The sequence below is a fragment of the Psittacula echo genome, assembly GCF_963264785.1.
Source record: "Psittacula echo genome assembly, chromosome: 5".
Lineage (NCBI taxonomy): Eukaryota > Metazoa > Chordata > Aves > Psittaciformes > Psittacidae > Psittacula > Psittacula echo.
In genome coordinates this window covers 50,435,084-50,452,187 of record NC_137739.1, presented here as the reverse complement: position 1 = coordinate 50,452,187, position 17,104 = coordinate 50,435,084, and the positions used below count along the sequence as shown (strand labels likewise).

At 42.0% G+C, this 17,104-nt stretch overlaps 1 protein-coding gene across 1 annotated transcript in view; it reads right to left on the bottom strand.

Annotated features, from left to right (window-relative positions):
* Positions 1 to 987: 987 nt before the first annotated feature.
* PRORP (protein only RNase P catalytic subunit) overlaps positions 988 to 17,104 on the bottom strand; it is a 56,763-nt gene continuing 40,646 nt past the window's right edge. The window contains exons 6-8 of the mRNA XM_080619998.1: positions 5,247 to 5,395; positions 3,578 to 3,773; positions 988 to 1,917 (exon numbers count right to left, since the gene is read on the bottom strand). Of these exons, the coding sequence (XP_080476124.1) occupies positions 1,789 to 1,917; positions 3,578 to 3,773; positions 5,247 to 5,395 (474 nt within the window). The 3' untranslated portion in view covers positions 988 to 1,788. The remainder of the gene's footprint in view (positions 1,918 to 3,577; positions 3,774 to 5,246; positions 5,396 to 17,104) is intronic.

The window sequence follows — 17,104 nt, the reverse complement described above, 5'->3', positions numbered from 1 at the left end:
CCTGACATTTCAGCCCCCCTCCTGCACAGGTACTTGTGCAATGGTGCTAGTTCAGTGAAACAACACTAGTCTTGACCTAGCCAAACCCAATTTTTCAAGGGGTTTGCATTCAGCAGACCCAGCTCTGAATTGCTTAGGACTGCACAAGCACCAGGGCTAGTACCAAACTGTGACTGTAACATCGCTGATTCACATCAGTTTATGCTGTTATGGGGCTTCATGCAGAGGGTAAGTACCCTCTTACAGAGCAACAGTTGCTAATTAAGCAGTTCTGTAGAGGAGCAGATGCTTACTTTAACAAAGCAGAATTTGCACTTTCAAGGAGATGTGGCAGTTCTCCAACTTAGAGAATTGCAAAACCCATCTTCTGACAAATTAGAATTAAATCAGTTTGATGAGTGAGAGAAGTAGATCCAATCTCTCTGCTTTCCCTGGTGGACTCCAGAAAGCAGGTGACTCATAGGAGCTGGCATGTTCTGTCAGAAAAGGGGTCTATGATGAATGCTGCCAAGATGATGAATTTAAAACCAAGGTTCCAGATTACCCGAAGAGTTTTTGCACAGTACCTGAAGGATATGAAAGTATGCAAATCACACCTGCTGGTTTACAAACTGACACCTGGAGTAGAACAAGTGACATGAAAAAAATAGCAGGGAACATGTTTGAATGCTGAGAGTCCTGAGGAAGCTTGTCATGGGACACTGCAAAAGCTCAGAACTGCAAGTACTATACGAAAAGATCTGTGTGGTTTTCAGCTCAGTTTCAAATAGAGGATTTTTCAGTGTACAAGATAAATGCAACAAACCCATGATATTTTATCTGAGATTAATGTGTAATCTATGTTTTCGGGGAAGAAAGGCTTGCATTAAAATGGCAGGTGCAAGAAATGAACACATTTACTATACACTCACTTAGAAATAATGACTTGGAACACTTTTCCTGTAATATATACTTGTTTTATTGCTTTATAACTTGGGATAGGTTTTATAGAAATCTCTGTGAAAAGTTCAGTTTTATCCTATTGTTGCCTGCAAGAATTTCTAGATATCATCAATTTTTGTTCCAAAAATTCATGCATTTCCGTAAGCAAACTATTCCAGTGACATGAAATCTGTCAGAAGCAGCAAATTTAAGAGTGTGAAAGAGCCACACAATATCCCACTGGTCATTTCCTTATTCTTCCAATAAAAATCTTAATGTACGTTGCCATAACAAATCTCTTGCATTCTATGTGACCAAATGAATTAAAATTAGCATTAGCCCTATTAGGGCTATATGTGTCTGGCAAACAGTATACACATCATCTGGCTCCGTTAGTTTCCTTTACTGGTGGCAAACATTGCGTAACACTAGTGCAAGGTCAGCCCGAGAGACTCTGAGGTATCTTGCAAGTCCTGCTTAATTTCTTAGAAGTACAGAGTTTATGCATTTCAGTGTAGGTGAAAATCTTGAGGGAAAAAAAACCCCAAACCCAACAACAAAACCCAAAGCAAAACAAAAAACTTACATTGCAAGAGGAAAAATCAAGTTTTAATTCAGATCACTTTGAGAAGCCACAGAAATCACCCATAAAGATGGAAATAATGGACGTAATTCATCCCTGCTGGACCACCATTGATGTTAACAGATTTACTGCAGGCATGATTTTGACACAATGCAGTTACTGAATTTTCTTCAGTTCTAGGCCTCACACATTAATCCCATAATTGTACTGCTGAGTTCTCCTGGTCAGCAACAGTAATCAAAAAAAAAATGAGGCAGCTTCAGCATGTGCAGTTACATTGTTCATCATTTCTGTTGGATGCAGAGCCATTTTCTTGGTACTTGATAGGAATATTTTTCCTCAAAAATGTCTTTATAGGGGATATGCCATGTATCACCTGTAGTCTGTATCACACAGTCATAATGTAAAGCAGGCTGTTGAATAAAGTCAGAGAAAAGCATTTTTTTAGACATTACCCAATATATTACTAAAATACCAGTTACAGGTAGTTATCCAGCATTTATCATATAAATCTCCATATATTCATCTCTTTAATAACTCTCATTTATTTCCTTACAACAAACAAATTCTAAATTTTAGTACTGGAGGAAAAACTAAAATATCTTTTAGTATTCTGTGGTCTAGGAGTCATTATAAATGGTTAAAATTCTGTCTTCAATCTCCACCAGATAATAACGATTTCAACATAATGCATTTAATTTCTAGAAATAGCAAAATTGTTGTTTTCCTGTTCAGTTAAATGAAATCATCTGGGACCTAATTCAGGATGTGGAGTTTATAGGCTTGAACTGATAGGATTTAATGACATCTTGTGTTTGTTCTTGCAGTGTACCTCTTTAGAGACTGTCTTGCTCTGTGCTGAGGAAGATGTAACACTTTCAAGAGAGTCTAGTTGAACAAATATAATAACCTATTTTTCTAGTCTATTATGTTACAGGTGTACTGACTCAACATATATGACACAAATACAAAAGAAACATTACTGGTTGTCAGCTCTGGTTCTCAGAACATACTATACTCTATATGTATAGTTTTGGAAGTCTACTTTCCCATGACAATGTCCAGAATAACCTATCAGACAGCTGTGACTGGGATTGTCAATCATCTAAGTCATTTCTATGGGAATTAAGATGGAAAATTACCAGCCCTTTTGTACAAAAGAAAGGAACAAGGTGCAGCTAAAGCCATGTTACTCAGGTAACCCTACATTATTTGGTTCCATAAAAGGAAAGGTATGTATGGCAACACGGAACGAAAGACTGTCATTCTTTTAAGATTGTATCTCTATGGTCTGTTTGTAATGATGAATATCATTTTACAACTTTAACCAGAGCAGCAAGAAAAATTAATCTGCATAGATGCAATATTCCTTTAAGCAGGCAATAACAATGCAGACAGACCAGATAACAAAAACCTGCATGATATGAAATAGCACATGATGAATTTTTCCCTAAAAAAATCTTAAAGCAGCCTCACTTCTGTTAATGTACTGCTCATGGCTCACAAGGATACATGTCTCCTAGACAATACCAGTAGTATTCTGCTATAAGATGATACTATGCTTGGAAGACTGTAATTTCTGCCACTGAATACGGACTATAAGCCTGGCTGTTCTGGGCTTTCCTTCATGAAACTTCCTATGTATGTTAGGCTGATATTACAGTGGATACTGAAATACCTGTATTTTCCTGCTTCTTTAAAATAAAGGCGAAAGAAATTTGATTAGAGTTCTATTAGAATTTCTTTAGCATTAGAAGCACAATATTTTACAACAGTACTACAAAGGAGATATTTCAAAGTTTAAAATAAATGAAAACATACTGGCACTTACGTTTTACAGCAATAGAAATACACAAACTTGTATTTACATTGTAAACATTACAGCAGCATTTCCTGTCTTTTTGAGAGTTTTCATGCTTGTGGCATGCTTTGTGAACACAGTGATTTTTTGAGCCCATTGGTACAAATCCATTTCTTAGACAATTTCAAGAAGCTTTTTGCTTCCAGAGTTTGCAATTGTGTAGCTTTAATGAATGTGCTCTGTGTGCTTTCTGACTGCAGCAGAAAACTTACCGAAAAATGTATATGCTTTCCTTCTGCAGAAGGGGAAAACGCTATTTGGCATCCACGCTGCCACTTACGGAACAGATGACGTGTCAGGCTGTCGGAAAGGCAAGCCTTGTGATCCCGGAGGAAGTCTCTAGTGACAAACTTGCAATGCTTGCCTGATCGAAGAGTGGCATATAACAAGAAGGCATCATCTTCAGAGCTTAACAAAACAAATGGAAAAGACAGACGTTATTCACAAGGCAGTGAGTGGTTGCAGGAAATGCTAATCTGATATTTATTCATCAGCAACACTGATGAATATCCCATCACCATTCCAGCTCCCTGATAAAATAAACTGCTTACCAAAGGGCACCAGAAGTTAGAGTGCAATAAATATTGAGTACATGCTACACAGAGCATTCTTCCCTCTTAACACAATCTGATCATACAACAGTATAATCTTTTGCCACAAAACTTAATGCAGTGCTATGTGGAACAGAACTGCTAAAACTCATAAGCATATCCCCAAAGTTTTGCTGGAATACAGTCACCAGAACTGATAATAAAGTGTCATGTAGGCAACATCACAGATTCTTTGTGAGTCTTTGTCTTTATATGGGTAAATATACTTCCAAAAAGTACTAAGGTTACTTGAAAAATATATTCAACACTAGCTGCTATTAAACTGAAACAGTTTTAGGGAAAAATCTCTGAAAATACATTGGTAGTGGGCATGAGTTGCCCTATACCTGGAGAAGCTGAGCAGAACTTTGCTTGAAACCAGTTTTGATTGCTGTGGATTACTGTAATAGATGAGATTAGTGAGAGTTTCCATCGTGGGGTAACAGTGTCCCCTTTGCTGGTGCGCAGACAGCAGGAAAAGAAAGCAACATAATTCAACAGCAAAGAGAACAAGAGCTAGAACTGGAGTTGGGGGGTGTGAAGGAGAACAGATCTGGAACAAGGAGGCAGACACAAGAGACTTGGTCTGGCTGTTGGAACAAGGAATTTGGTCAGAAGTGATGGAAACTAGGATGACAAAAGAAATGGCAAAGATAGGTTAAGGATTAACTGGGCCCAACTCAGATGGAAACTAGGTGAAGCTGAAACTGAAGGAAAACTGCGACTCATAGGAGGAAGGCAGGGCATGGAGAGGGAACACTGGGCTAGAGGCAATCACCTAGTTTAGAGACAAGGACAGCTTGACTAGACAAGAGCAAGGGGTCACACTTCCTAAATTAGTGAGGCAGAGAGTCTATTTCCATCCACAGAAATAGTCTCCTCTAGGAGGAGCAAGGAAGTCAGCGCTCCAGACTCTCCGTGCTCCTGGACTACCAACCAATAGTAGCCAAACACAAATTTCATCTCTTCTCCTTGCAGGGCTTACACAGCTGACCACAACTGTACACCGATGCTATCAGGTATTCTGTAAGTTTAGGCCACTGTTTTCTTGGCAGTGGTTGTAATGGTTACAAATCCTAATAAACCATACAGTTTACACGATTCTAAGCGGTGACATTCTTCATAATGCAACTTTTAATCTGTATTGATTTTTGAAGAAAGTATAGTAAGGGATATGATGTTTCTCTTTCACACACAGAGAGCTGGAGATACTGGTAATGGTAATAAAAACTACAGGAAAATCCACATAAATCAGGTGTTGGTCTCCATTACATCGTTTTCTTCAACTTACATATTTTCAGCAAAGAAGAAGTCTGCCTTATTCTGCATCTCCTCCATAATCTCTCTTTTCCAATTTGAAGAGTTAATCAGCATGTGTTTGCGGCCCAGCACAAGCAAGCGGGTATTATTTTTTGCCAGGTAGCTGACAGCATTAAAGAGCTGCAGAAAACAAAGCAAAACCAAAGATTTTATTAGCCGTAAAAACAGAGTGACAGGAAACAATTTCACATCTGTGTCTCAGTTAGTGGGACTTCTACCATACCCCCATTTCCCACAATTCTTAACTGCAATACGAATGAAGCAGATAACTAATTTAAATCCCTAATGACAAAGAAAAAAACCCAACAAACCAATTCACTGTAGGAAGCTGCTCTTAACCACAGAGAAAATGCATTGCTATTATAAACTTTTCCCAGCTCTTACGGCTTAAATTACATGAATGAACTCAGGAAGAGTTGTATGGAGATTTCAGAAATTCACAGTCAGCCAAGGGAACTGAATCACATTGGGATTTAGGTAATACCTACTTCTGGAAATGATTCAGCACTGAAACCTTTGTTGGTGTGGGAGGAGGACCAAGCTCTAAATCATCCTGCTTTTCCAGCCCCACCTGTTGTCGAAATTGGAGAACTACATGTGATCTGGGCTGCCCTGTGAGGAAGCAGCAGTAATGAAACGAAATCTGCGGCCTCAGGATTAAGGGTTTATGAAAGCCACATCCACACCAGCCTCCCACTTATGAACCAACATCCTGAGGTGGCAAATTCACTGCTGCACCAGCTTCTCTTCAGAGGGACTTCTCACCAGACCCAGGGATATGCCTGTTTGGCAATAAATGCTTCTCAGGACCAGCACTTGTGCCTGCAGCATTCCCTCTCTGCTTCACCCAGTTCGGCTGGTATTCAGCTTCCAGGTTATTCCTGTGGACTGTTCACAAAGCAATGGCATTTCAATTCTGCCCAGAAAGAGAGAACTGTTTCTTAAGACTGAAGCATCATGTTTGAAGGCCAGGGACAGTGCTCAACCACCAGGGAAAGGCATTTCCTAATTTTTACCAGCATTTGCCGCTATTATTTGTCAATACACAGTCTCCTGATTTTTCTCTAATCCCTCTTCCTACTTTTTCCAGCTGTTTCCCTCTCCCCTATTTCCTTTCCCTATAATACCTCCAATTGTCTTTCTCCTTCTCTTGCTCTTTTCCCTCCTTCCCTTCTATTTGTGATCTTGATCATTATTTGATATCATTATCTTTTGTCTCAGGGACTACAAAGAATTGTTTTTCTAGCTCTTGGGTCCAATTTACAATGCATTTAGTTTGATCTACCTGCGAGTATCAGTGGAGAGGGATGGTCCAACTCAATCCTCTCTCCAGTTGCACATTCCCACTACTTCCGTTGTGTCAATTTAACAATGTCACAACTACCCATGAGCTCACTGATCCAAAATATTTTTGCAGGGTTGAGCCTGCAGCCACACAACTGATAGACCTGAGTCAAAGGCAATGACTGATGGGAACATGTTGCTGGAGGCGGTGAGGAGAGGAAGCTTGGGACTACCCCTCTCTGCAAAGGACCTGGAGATGGATCAAATTAACTGTGAATCTGGATCTGAGAACAGGACAGATTTTCTACATTACTTTTAACTGTTGACCTATATGCTGCTGTTGCCAGCATTGACTTTGATGGACTGAAGGCTCTGTTTTCATGGAAACAGAGGGTCTCAGTGCTAATGCAAAGTGCAAGAGCCTAACAGTACCTATCAGAATTGACTTCCTGCTTGCGGGAGATCGCACTGGACATCAGCTATGCATGCATACACTCTACTTTTCCCTGGTTAAAACAAACAGGACATAATGTGAGCAGGAAAAGGTCAAATGCAGTAATTTCTGCCTATAAAACAGCACGTAAAAATAAAAACTGCATTGTCTCCAGTGCATGACCTGAATCTTTGGAGTTACATTTCAGAATTCTTACTGGAACACAGAATTGAAAGATACAAACAAAAGCCACCATTTTTATGTTACTGGAAAGCTTTCAAGGTAACTATATTATGTAATAACATATCTCCTCATCTATGTCACATAATTTATTTGATTATTAAATGAGGTGGTTAAAAATTGAAAAACTGAATTTCAGTTTTTCAATTTTGTAATGGCTCATCTGGGCAGGGGATCATCCATTTTACTTGTTTACAGTCACTTTTATTTTCCAGTTCTCATGCACTGGCCCAGTCCTGCAAATAGTTGGGATATCAAAGGAGAATTAAGTTTGTTAAGCTAAATTCATTAAATTTAGTAAAAGCTAAGAATGTATCTACTGCATCCACACACATTTTCATGTAGAGAAGTCAACCATGAACAAGCAACCCCTTACAAATTCTAAATTAAAATACTTTCTCTTTTTGCTTAGTGTTTTGCTACATTAAGGGAAGGTTAGCATGTGAAAAAAAAAACCAAACCAAACTTGACAGCAAGAGCATCCGAATGGTACAACAGAAGAAACAAGTCCTAAAAGCACACTATGATTTATTTAGAGTCTCAGGAATGTAGCTGCACTAGTGGTATTGCAATGTCAACAATGAATTGCTGGGATTTGAACTCCTGGAGTTTACCCCCAATAAAAACCATGGAAACACCTTTTAATTACACTTATGGTTCAACACAAAGGCAGCTGGATTTCCAGATATGGATTGGTCAGTTGGGGCTATTCCCAAGTTTATAAAAAACCTGACTGGCTTGCATTCAGATCCCTTAAATCTTTCATTCTGAAGGGTGCAACTAGTGGTACTTTGTACCTGTTACTCATATGGACTTTCTTCTCCTACATATCATCAGTGTGTGAAGTCCTCTAGTATGAAGTACTTCTGGGAGGCTGGCAGAAATTAGCTACAGTTTTGCAATGGAAAAACTCAAAATAAGCTTAAATCATAGTAAAATTAATGGGAATCACATTAAAAAAATCAGAAACTCCTGCTAGCATACCAGAACACTGTCCCTCCTCTGCTTACCACAGAGACAAACCTTTACTTACACAACTAAAACACAGAAAATAGAAATTATTTTTGCTTTCACAAGATAAACATAATTTTGTTCTGCACACTCCCTAGTCTGATGCAACTTTACTAAAGAGCATTTAACCTCATTTTAGGCTTAACAGGGGTAGTCCAAGGGAGTCACAGAAGTTACGTGGAGGGGCTTCCTGAGTGTGTCTACTCCCACACCTTGCCTGCTTCTCAAGAAAGGAAGACATGAGACACACAGTAACACTTGTTTTAGTCATAGAGGAAACTGAACATAATACTGCTAACGAAACCCCAGCAGTCGTGATCTCTCACTTAAAAATGTGCAAGTATTTTATTAATCTGGTATTTCAAAAGGTTTCCTAAAAATTGTTGTCTGCCACCATGCAATGCAAACATGCTATACGCCGTAAGCTCTGTGTAGATGCACCCTTTAAATGTTCCACATTATTTAGGCAGCAAACATCATCAGATGCTCCGTTGGATAATCAGTTCAAAACACACAGTATCACAGTATCACAGTATGTTAGAGATTGGAAGGGACCTCAAAAGATCATCTAGTCCAATCCCCCTGCCAGAGCAGGAACACCTAGATAAGGTTACACAGGAATGTGTCCAGGCGGGTTTTGAATGTCTCCAGAGAGGGAGACTCCACAACCTCCCTGGGCAGCCTGTTCCAGTGTTCCGTCACCCTCACTGAGAAGAAGTTTCTTCTCAAGTTTAAGTGGAACCTCTTGTGTTCCAGTTTGTACCCATTACCCCTTGTCCTATCATTGTTTGCCATTGAGAAGAGCCTGGCTCCATCCTCATGACACTCCCCCTTTATATATTTATATACACTAATAAGGTCCCCCCGCAGTCTCCTCTTCTCCAAACTATAGAGACCCAGCTCCCTCAGCCTTTCCTCATAAGGGAGATGCTCCACTCCCTTAATCATCTTAGTTGCCCTGCGCTGGACTCTCTCCAGCAGGTCCCTGTCCTTCTTGAACTGAGGGGCCCAGAACTGGACACAATATTCCAGATGCGGTCTCACCAGGGCAGAGTAGAGGGGAAGGAGGACCTCTCTCAACCTACTGACCACCCCCCTTCTAATACACCCCAGGATGCCATTGGCCTTCTTGGCCACAAGGGCACAGTGTTGGCTCATGGTCATCCTGCCGTCCACTAGGACCCCCAGGTCCCTCTCCCCTACACTACTCTCTAACAGGTCGTTCCCCAACCTATATTGGAACCTGGGGTTGTTCCTGCCCAGATGCAGGACTCTACACTTTCCCTTGTTATATTTCATCAAGTTTCTCCCTGCCCAACTCTCCAGCCTGTCCAGGTCTCGCTGGATGGCAGCACAGCCTTCTGGCGTGTCAGCCACTCCTCCCAGCTTAGTGTCATCAGCAAACTTGCTGACAGTACACTCAATTCCCTCGTCTAAATCATTGATGAATATATTAAATAATACTGGTCCCAGTACTGACCCTTGAGGCACTCCACTAGATACAGGCCTCCAACTGGACTCCGCCTCATAGACTACAACTCTCTGGCTTCTGTCCTTCAGTGAGTTCACAGTCCACCTCACTACCTGATCATCCAGACCACACTTCCTCAATTTAGCTATGAGGATGCTGTGGGAGACTGTGTCAAATGCTTTGCTGAAGTCAAGGTAGACCACATCCACCGCTCTGCCATCATCCATCCACAATGTTATTTCCTCATAAAAGGCTATGAGGTTGGTCAAGCATGACTTCCCCTTGGTAAAGCCATGTTGACTGCCCCTCATAACCCTCTTATCCTTGACATGCCTTAAGATGGCACCAAGGATAAGGTGTTCCATCACTTTCCCAGGGATGGAGGTGAGGCTGACCGGTCTATAGTTACCCGGGTCCTCCTTCTTGCCCTTTTTGAAGACTGGAGTGACATTTGCTTTCCTCCAGTCCTCAGGCACCTCTCCCGTTTCCCAAGACTTGGTAAAGATGATGGAGAGTGGTCTAGCAAGGACTTCCGCCAGTTCCCTCAGCACCCGCGGGTGCATCCCATCTGGACCCATGGATTTATGGATGTCCAGATTGCTCAACTGGTCTCTAACCCATTCCTCATCGACTAAGGCAAACTGCTCCAGTGACCTGACTTCATCTGAGGTCTCAGGAGTACAGGGCTCTTCAGGACTGCCACCGGCAGAGTAGACAGAGACAAAGAAGGCATTCAATAACTCTGCCATCTCTGTATCTTCTGTCACCAGGGCACCCATCCCATTCACCAGTGGGCCAACCTTGCCTCTGGTGTTAGTTTTATCAGCTATGTATTTGAAAAAGCTCTTTCTGTTGTCCTTGACCCCTCTGGCCAGATTTAATTCTAAGGAGGCCTTACCATCCTAGCTGCCTTCCTACAGCTTCTAGCAGCAGCCTTATATTCCTCCCGAGTGGCCAGCCCCTCCTTCCATGACCTATAAACTCTCCTCTTCCACTTGAGCATACCCAGCAGTTCCTTATGTAGCCACGCAGGTCTCCTGGCCCTCTTCCTTGACTTCCTACGTGTCGGGATGCTCCGCTCTTGAGCTTGGAATAAGCAATTCTTGAATGTCAACCAACTATCTTGGGCCCCTTTACCTTCAAGCAGCCTTGCCCATGGGATTTCCCCTAGCAATTGCTTGAAAAGGCCAAAGTTTGCCCTGCTAAAGTCCAGGGTTGCAATTCTACTTGCTATTGTACTGGTCCTACCACACAAGATCCTGAATTCCACCATCTCGTGGTCGCTGCAACCAAGGCAGCCCTCAACCTTTACTGCTTCGACCAGACCCTCCTTGTTAGTGAGGATGAGATCCAGCAGCGCTCCTCTCCTGGTTGGCTCATCCACCATTTGCATGAGGAAGTTATCATCCACACACTGGAGGAACCTCCTGGACTGTGGCTGGGTTGCTGTGTAGTCCTTCCAGCAAACATCAGGGAAATTAAAATCCAATCTGTATAAAGCATTAAAAACTACACAACATATACAATATACACACATTCCCTACGCTATTTATCTTCCTGAGAAAGAGGATTACAAAATCAGCACAAAATTTCCCCCTCTCCCCCCGTTGTGCAGATACAATCCATTTATTGGGCCATGTTGTCAACTAGACCATGGCACAATCACACACCAGGGCAGGAGCCTCTGGATCAGAGGAGCTGGAAACAAAAAGAGGTGGAGAGGCAGAGCAGTAGGACAGAGAATGCTTACTCCGCAGGATCATGCTGATGTTGAACTCCTCATATCATGTAAAAAGTCCAAGCTTTGCAATGAAATAAAGCAACTGAAAATGCTGTAACTGGGAGCATTTTAAAAATCAGCAAGTTATACCTTAAAGAACCACTCTTCAGGTGAGAATAATATTAACAGTTTCCCATCAGAAGGGAACTTTTCTATACAATTTCCTGGAAATTGTTTTGCAGTGACCCACATTCATAATTCTGCAGAATTTAATGGAGATCAAACACTGGGAGAAGCTGGGAGAGCAGGGAATCCTATTCACACTGCAAGATTAATCCTCATTCTTTAAATTTCACAACAGCCTTATGAAGTAAATGCATCATTACATCTCGTTTTACAGAAGTGCATAATGGAGCACAAGGAAGACAGATTAATCACTCTACCTCATACAAGGAACTATGAGGCAGAACACGATACAAATTTCCTAGGGCTTCACTGCCTGTCACCTGTTTGGATCACTAGATCATGCTGTGCCAACGTGTCCCAGTTTCAAAGGTTAGTATGTTGTAGGCCAGCTTTCTCCTTGAACACTACTAGCGGTTTCCCACTTGTCATATGGGAAACCCCTAAACACTGCTGCTGGGAGACACACCATTCAGTGATTCAGCAAAAAGTGGCTCACCCGTATACAGCTATAGCATGATGAATAATCACCCCCAGAATTTAAATCAGATTTGTTATTAACAAATCATGTTTGCCATCCTCTAAACATCTAGTTTCACTGTCATTTAAAAGCAAAACACTCCTATAATCAGATTATCTGCTAATAACAGCAACAAACTCCTCTATCTTTGTTATTTTCATCTGTTGTTATTGCTGCCTCCCACCCAATACTGTAGCTGTGAAACTGTAGAGGAAACCCCAATGCTGACCACAGAGCTGCCAGAAGTACACTGTCAAGTGGGGCTGAGCATGAGCTCCAAAGGTTAGCCAGGAGTCAATTCCCATCATTGCCACATTAATTTGACTTACACTGTCACCATTTTTAGTTCCCACGTTACATATTGTAGCCAAAGAAGCTCAAAAACCCAAGGGTGCTGCTTGCAAGAAAGGCTGGCCCTTCTCACTGAGCCTGGTGATTTCACAAAAGCAGATTCAACACCATCATCATAGCACCAAACACAACAGAAACTGCTTCTTATATTCTCTACATTATTACTGATAACACAGTGTAAATTAGTCTCAAAGTCCTTTTTACTCAACTGCAGGCACAGCATACACATTTCTTGACCTCCCTAAAGGTTATCTGCCCATGACTAGTAAGGGGCAGCTACTTATAAGGGGAAGAAAGAAGAAAAAGGGAAGATGAGTGAGTAAGTAACAGTGACTAAGCTTAATCAACCATGTTTACTTTATGCTTTTGAGACAGCCAACAGCTAACTCTTGAGAATTACCCCTTATGACACTGGGGATCTCTCAATACTGCAGAAACAACATTGTTGAGAATGTTTGTATCCTGTGTTACTGTAGAACTATTTAAATTGATAAACACACATTATCATGCAACTTCATACGTCAATGACAGTAATCACACAATGTTTAACATGTTTTAACCTGTCTACGTTGACCCCACACCTAGAATTGACTTATCCTCTCTTGATGCATTCACTAGAGATATTTCTTAACTCCCTATCACAAAGGCAGATTATTGATTGAGAAGGAAAACTAAACCACAGAAGTGAAGATACCTGAGCTGATTTAATACAGATTGAGGATGGTATGGTAGCTTCATTTTGCTCAGATGAGGTGATGTCTAACTATAGCTCTGCTGCTTGCAAGCTAAATTTGTATTCAGAGGCATCCTGAGGATGCTTTTGCAGCCAGGTCCAAACTGACTCTGTACTAAGGTACCTGATGCTTCTCCACAGCCCAGTGTTCCCAACGACTGGAGGACCTGGCTTAAATGTAGCACTGGGTAAATGTAGACATATTACTTCCAGGTCAAAATGGATTATGAGGATACTCCGTAGACTGAGCTAATGGACAAGCTAAGGAGTCCTCTTGAATCCTGGATAGTGGAGAGAGTAAAGCAGAGTAACTGTAAACAGACTTAGGTCAGGTACAGGTAGGTTTGGAAAGACTCCTCTTACTTATCTTCTTTCTTGCAACAAAAATACCAAGATCTTGACAATACATATGGGCATCTTACATGGATTTATTTTTTTTTTATCAAGACCTCTCCTGAGTACTTACTGTTTTGTACCAAAACCTGGAGATCTGCAGAGTATTAAAAAGAGTTACCAGTATCAACACTCCACCCCAAGGAGATGAGCTAGGGAAATGTTTCTGTCCATGTTTATACAGGAGCAGAAAAATAAACATGTAAAAGCTCAAAGGACTTGAAGTGTTAGCTATGGATTTCCACATATCAATACTATCCTTTGTTCTTATCCTCAAATTCTTTCTTCCTGCACTGCTGTTTCTTCAACAGTATTTGCTTACTGATCACCAACATTGCTTCTTTGCAACAAGTACTACATATACATTATCTTATTTTCTTGAGGAAGCAAGTTACATGAAAATGAAAAGGTATGAGGTTTTACTTATTTTTGTATAGGCTTCAGAAGTGAAATGTTACCTATCAGAGCCACTGACTAAATGGAAAAACTGTCCCAGCTGAAGTCACAGCTTCAGGGATCTGCCTTCTCTCACTGTAAATCCACTTTTTGCCATTATATTTGTACTCTTGCATTTCTACTATTATTGTAGCAGCTGCATACAACAAGTTAAGGCCGTAAGAGAATTTCTTTTATCATTTCTCATTTCAGAAATAATCACAGAATGGCTTGGGTTGGGAAAGACCTACTTCCAACACGCTTGCAATGGGCAGGACACCTTCCACTGGACCAGGTTGCTCAAGGCCCCCTCCGACCTGGCCTCGAACATTGCCAGGGATGGGGCATCCACAACTTCTCTGGGCAACCTGTTCCAGTGTCTCACCACCCTCACAGTAAAGAACTTCTTCCTTCTGTTAAAAGTTAGCTATTAGAAGGGAACATTTGTGAATTAAATGCAGCAGTGCCAGTCTTGGACTTTCACTGTGTGGGTCAGAAGTTATATTTAAGTACTGAAAATACAAAATGTGAGCAGGATTGCTGGGTGGTGATGGCAGCAATGGTGATGGGATGTTATGAAAATGAAAGCACAAGCTTGACCGATCCCTTCCATAGATAGGAAATAACTTGGTGCAGGACTGAAATTGGCTTCGTAAGACTGAAACTGACAGTTTAAAAGATACCAATACTTCAGTTCTCACCACTGTCCTATGCAGATGTCTGCACAGCGTCACTGACCTAAGTCTGATGTTAAGTGTTTTCCCCCCTCTCCAATCTGTGGTTGAAAAAGCCCCAAGCAGTACTTTTATTATTTGAGAAAGGTGCTGCAGCAGCTGGGGAGATCACTGTTACAGAAGGCACAGGCATGATGCTGTTCAAGACACATTAAACCTATGCTTCTGCAGTGACATCCTGTGTTTTAATAAAAACTTGACAGCTCCACAAAAACTTTAAAATAAAGACTATATGCTCACAGGTCAACAGACATATCATTCAGGTAGAATGACATGATAACCAAGGAAACCCATCAGTAAATCTTCTGCTTGCAGTTGAAAAAAACCAACATTAGACTACAACATGCAGCAAACATTTATAACACAGTTTTCACACTGCTTTTCTTCTGTTTCTCATTAGTACTATTTTTCAAGAGCCTGTTATGGATTACTGTTCAGAGATAAAGAAGCTACCTTCAAAAACAATTGTTCCAGTAAGAACAATTTTGCATTTCTTAACACAAATTAATACATTAATAAACACTACTTCAGTAGTGATTTCTCTTTGAAGGTCAGAAAGATGAAAAATTTGTTTAATATGAAAGCGAACACATAAAATGTTCTTCTCCAACAGGACAAAAGTCAGCAGAAGCAAACTAAAGCACAAGCTAGGTGGGGTGGTGGGGTTGCTCTTTATGTGTGAGAGCAGCTGCAATGTACTGAGTTCGTCCAGGGACAGAGGACGAGCGAGTTGAGAGTCTGTGGGTGAGAATTAAGGGGCAGGCTGGCAGGGGCGATACTGTTGTGGGTGTCTGTTACAGGCCACCAGATCAGGGTGAGGAAGTTGATGAGGCCTTCTACAGGCAGCTGAGAGCGGCCTCACAGTCACAGGACGTGGTCGTCGTGGGAGATTTAACTTCCCTGATGTTTGCTGGAAGGACTACACAGCAACCCAGCCACAGTCCAGGAGGTTCCTCCAGTGTGTGGATGATAACTTCCTCATGCAAATGGTGGATGAGCCAACCAGGAGAGGAGCACTGCTGGATCTCATCCTCACTAACAAGGAGGGTCTGGTCGAAGCAGTAAAGGTTGAGGGCTGCCTTGGTTGCAGCGACCACGAGATGGTGGAATTCAGGATCTTGTGTGGTAGGACCAGTACAATAGCAAGTAGAATTGCAACCCTGGACTTTAGCAGGGCAAACTTTGGCCTTTTCAAGCAATTGCTAGGGGAAATCCCATGGGCAAGGCTGCTTGAAGGTAAAGGGGCCCAAGATAGTTGGTTGACATTCAAGAATTGCTTATTCCGAGCTCAAGAGCAGAGCATCCCGACACGTAGGAAGTCAAGGAAGAGGGCCAGGAGACCTGCGTGGCTAAATAAGGAACTGCTGGGAATGCTCAAGTGGAAGAGCAGAGTTTACAGGTCATGGAAGGAGGGGCTGGCCACTCGGGAGGAATATAAGGCTGCTGCTAGAGGATGTAGGAAGGCAGCTAGGATGGTAAGGCCTCCTTAGAATTAAATCTGGCCAGAGGGGTCAAGGACAGCAGAAAGAGCTTTTTCAAATACATAGCTGATAAAACTAACACCAGAGGCAAGGTTGGCCCACTGGTGAATGGGGTGGGTGCCCTGGTGACAGAAGATACAGAGATGGCAGAGTTATTGAATGCCTTCTTTGTCTCTGTCTACTCTGCCAGAGGCAGTCCTGAAGAGCCCTGTACTCCTGAGACCTCAGATGAAGTCAGGTCACTGGAGCAGTTTGCCTTAGTCGATGAGGAATGGGTTAGAGACCAGTTGAGCAATCTGGACATCCATAAATCCATGGGTCCAGATGGGATGCACCCGCGGGTGCTGAGGGAACTGGCGGAAGTCCTTGCTAGACCACTCTCCATCATCTTTACCAAGTCTTGGGAAACGGGAGAGGTGCCTGAGGACTGGAGGAAAGCAAATGTCACTCCAGTCTTCAAAAAGGGCAAGAAGGAGGACCCGGGTAACTATAGACCGGTCAGCCTCACCTCCATCCCTGGGAAAGTGATGGAACACCTTATCCTTGGTGCCATCTTAAGGCATGTCAAGGATAAGAGGGTTATGAGGGGCAGTCAACATGGCTTTACCAAGGGGAAGTCATGCTTGACCAACCTCATAGCCTTTTATGAGGAAATAACATTGTGGATGGATGATGGCAGAGCGGTGGATGTGGTCTACCTTGACTTCAGCAAAGCATTTGACACAGTCTCCCACAGCATCCTCATAGCTAAATTGAGGAAGTGTGGTCTGGATGATCAGGTAGTGAGGTGGACTGTGAACTCGCTGAAGGACAGAAGCCAGAGAGTTGTAGTCTATGGGG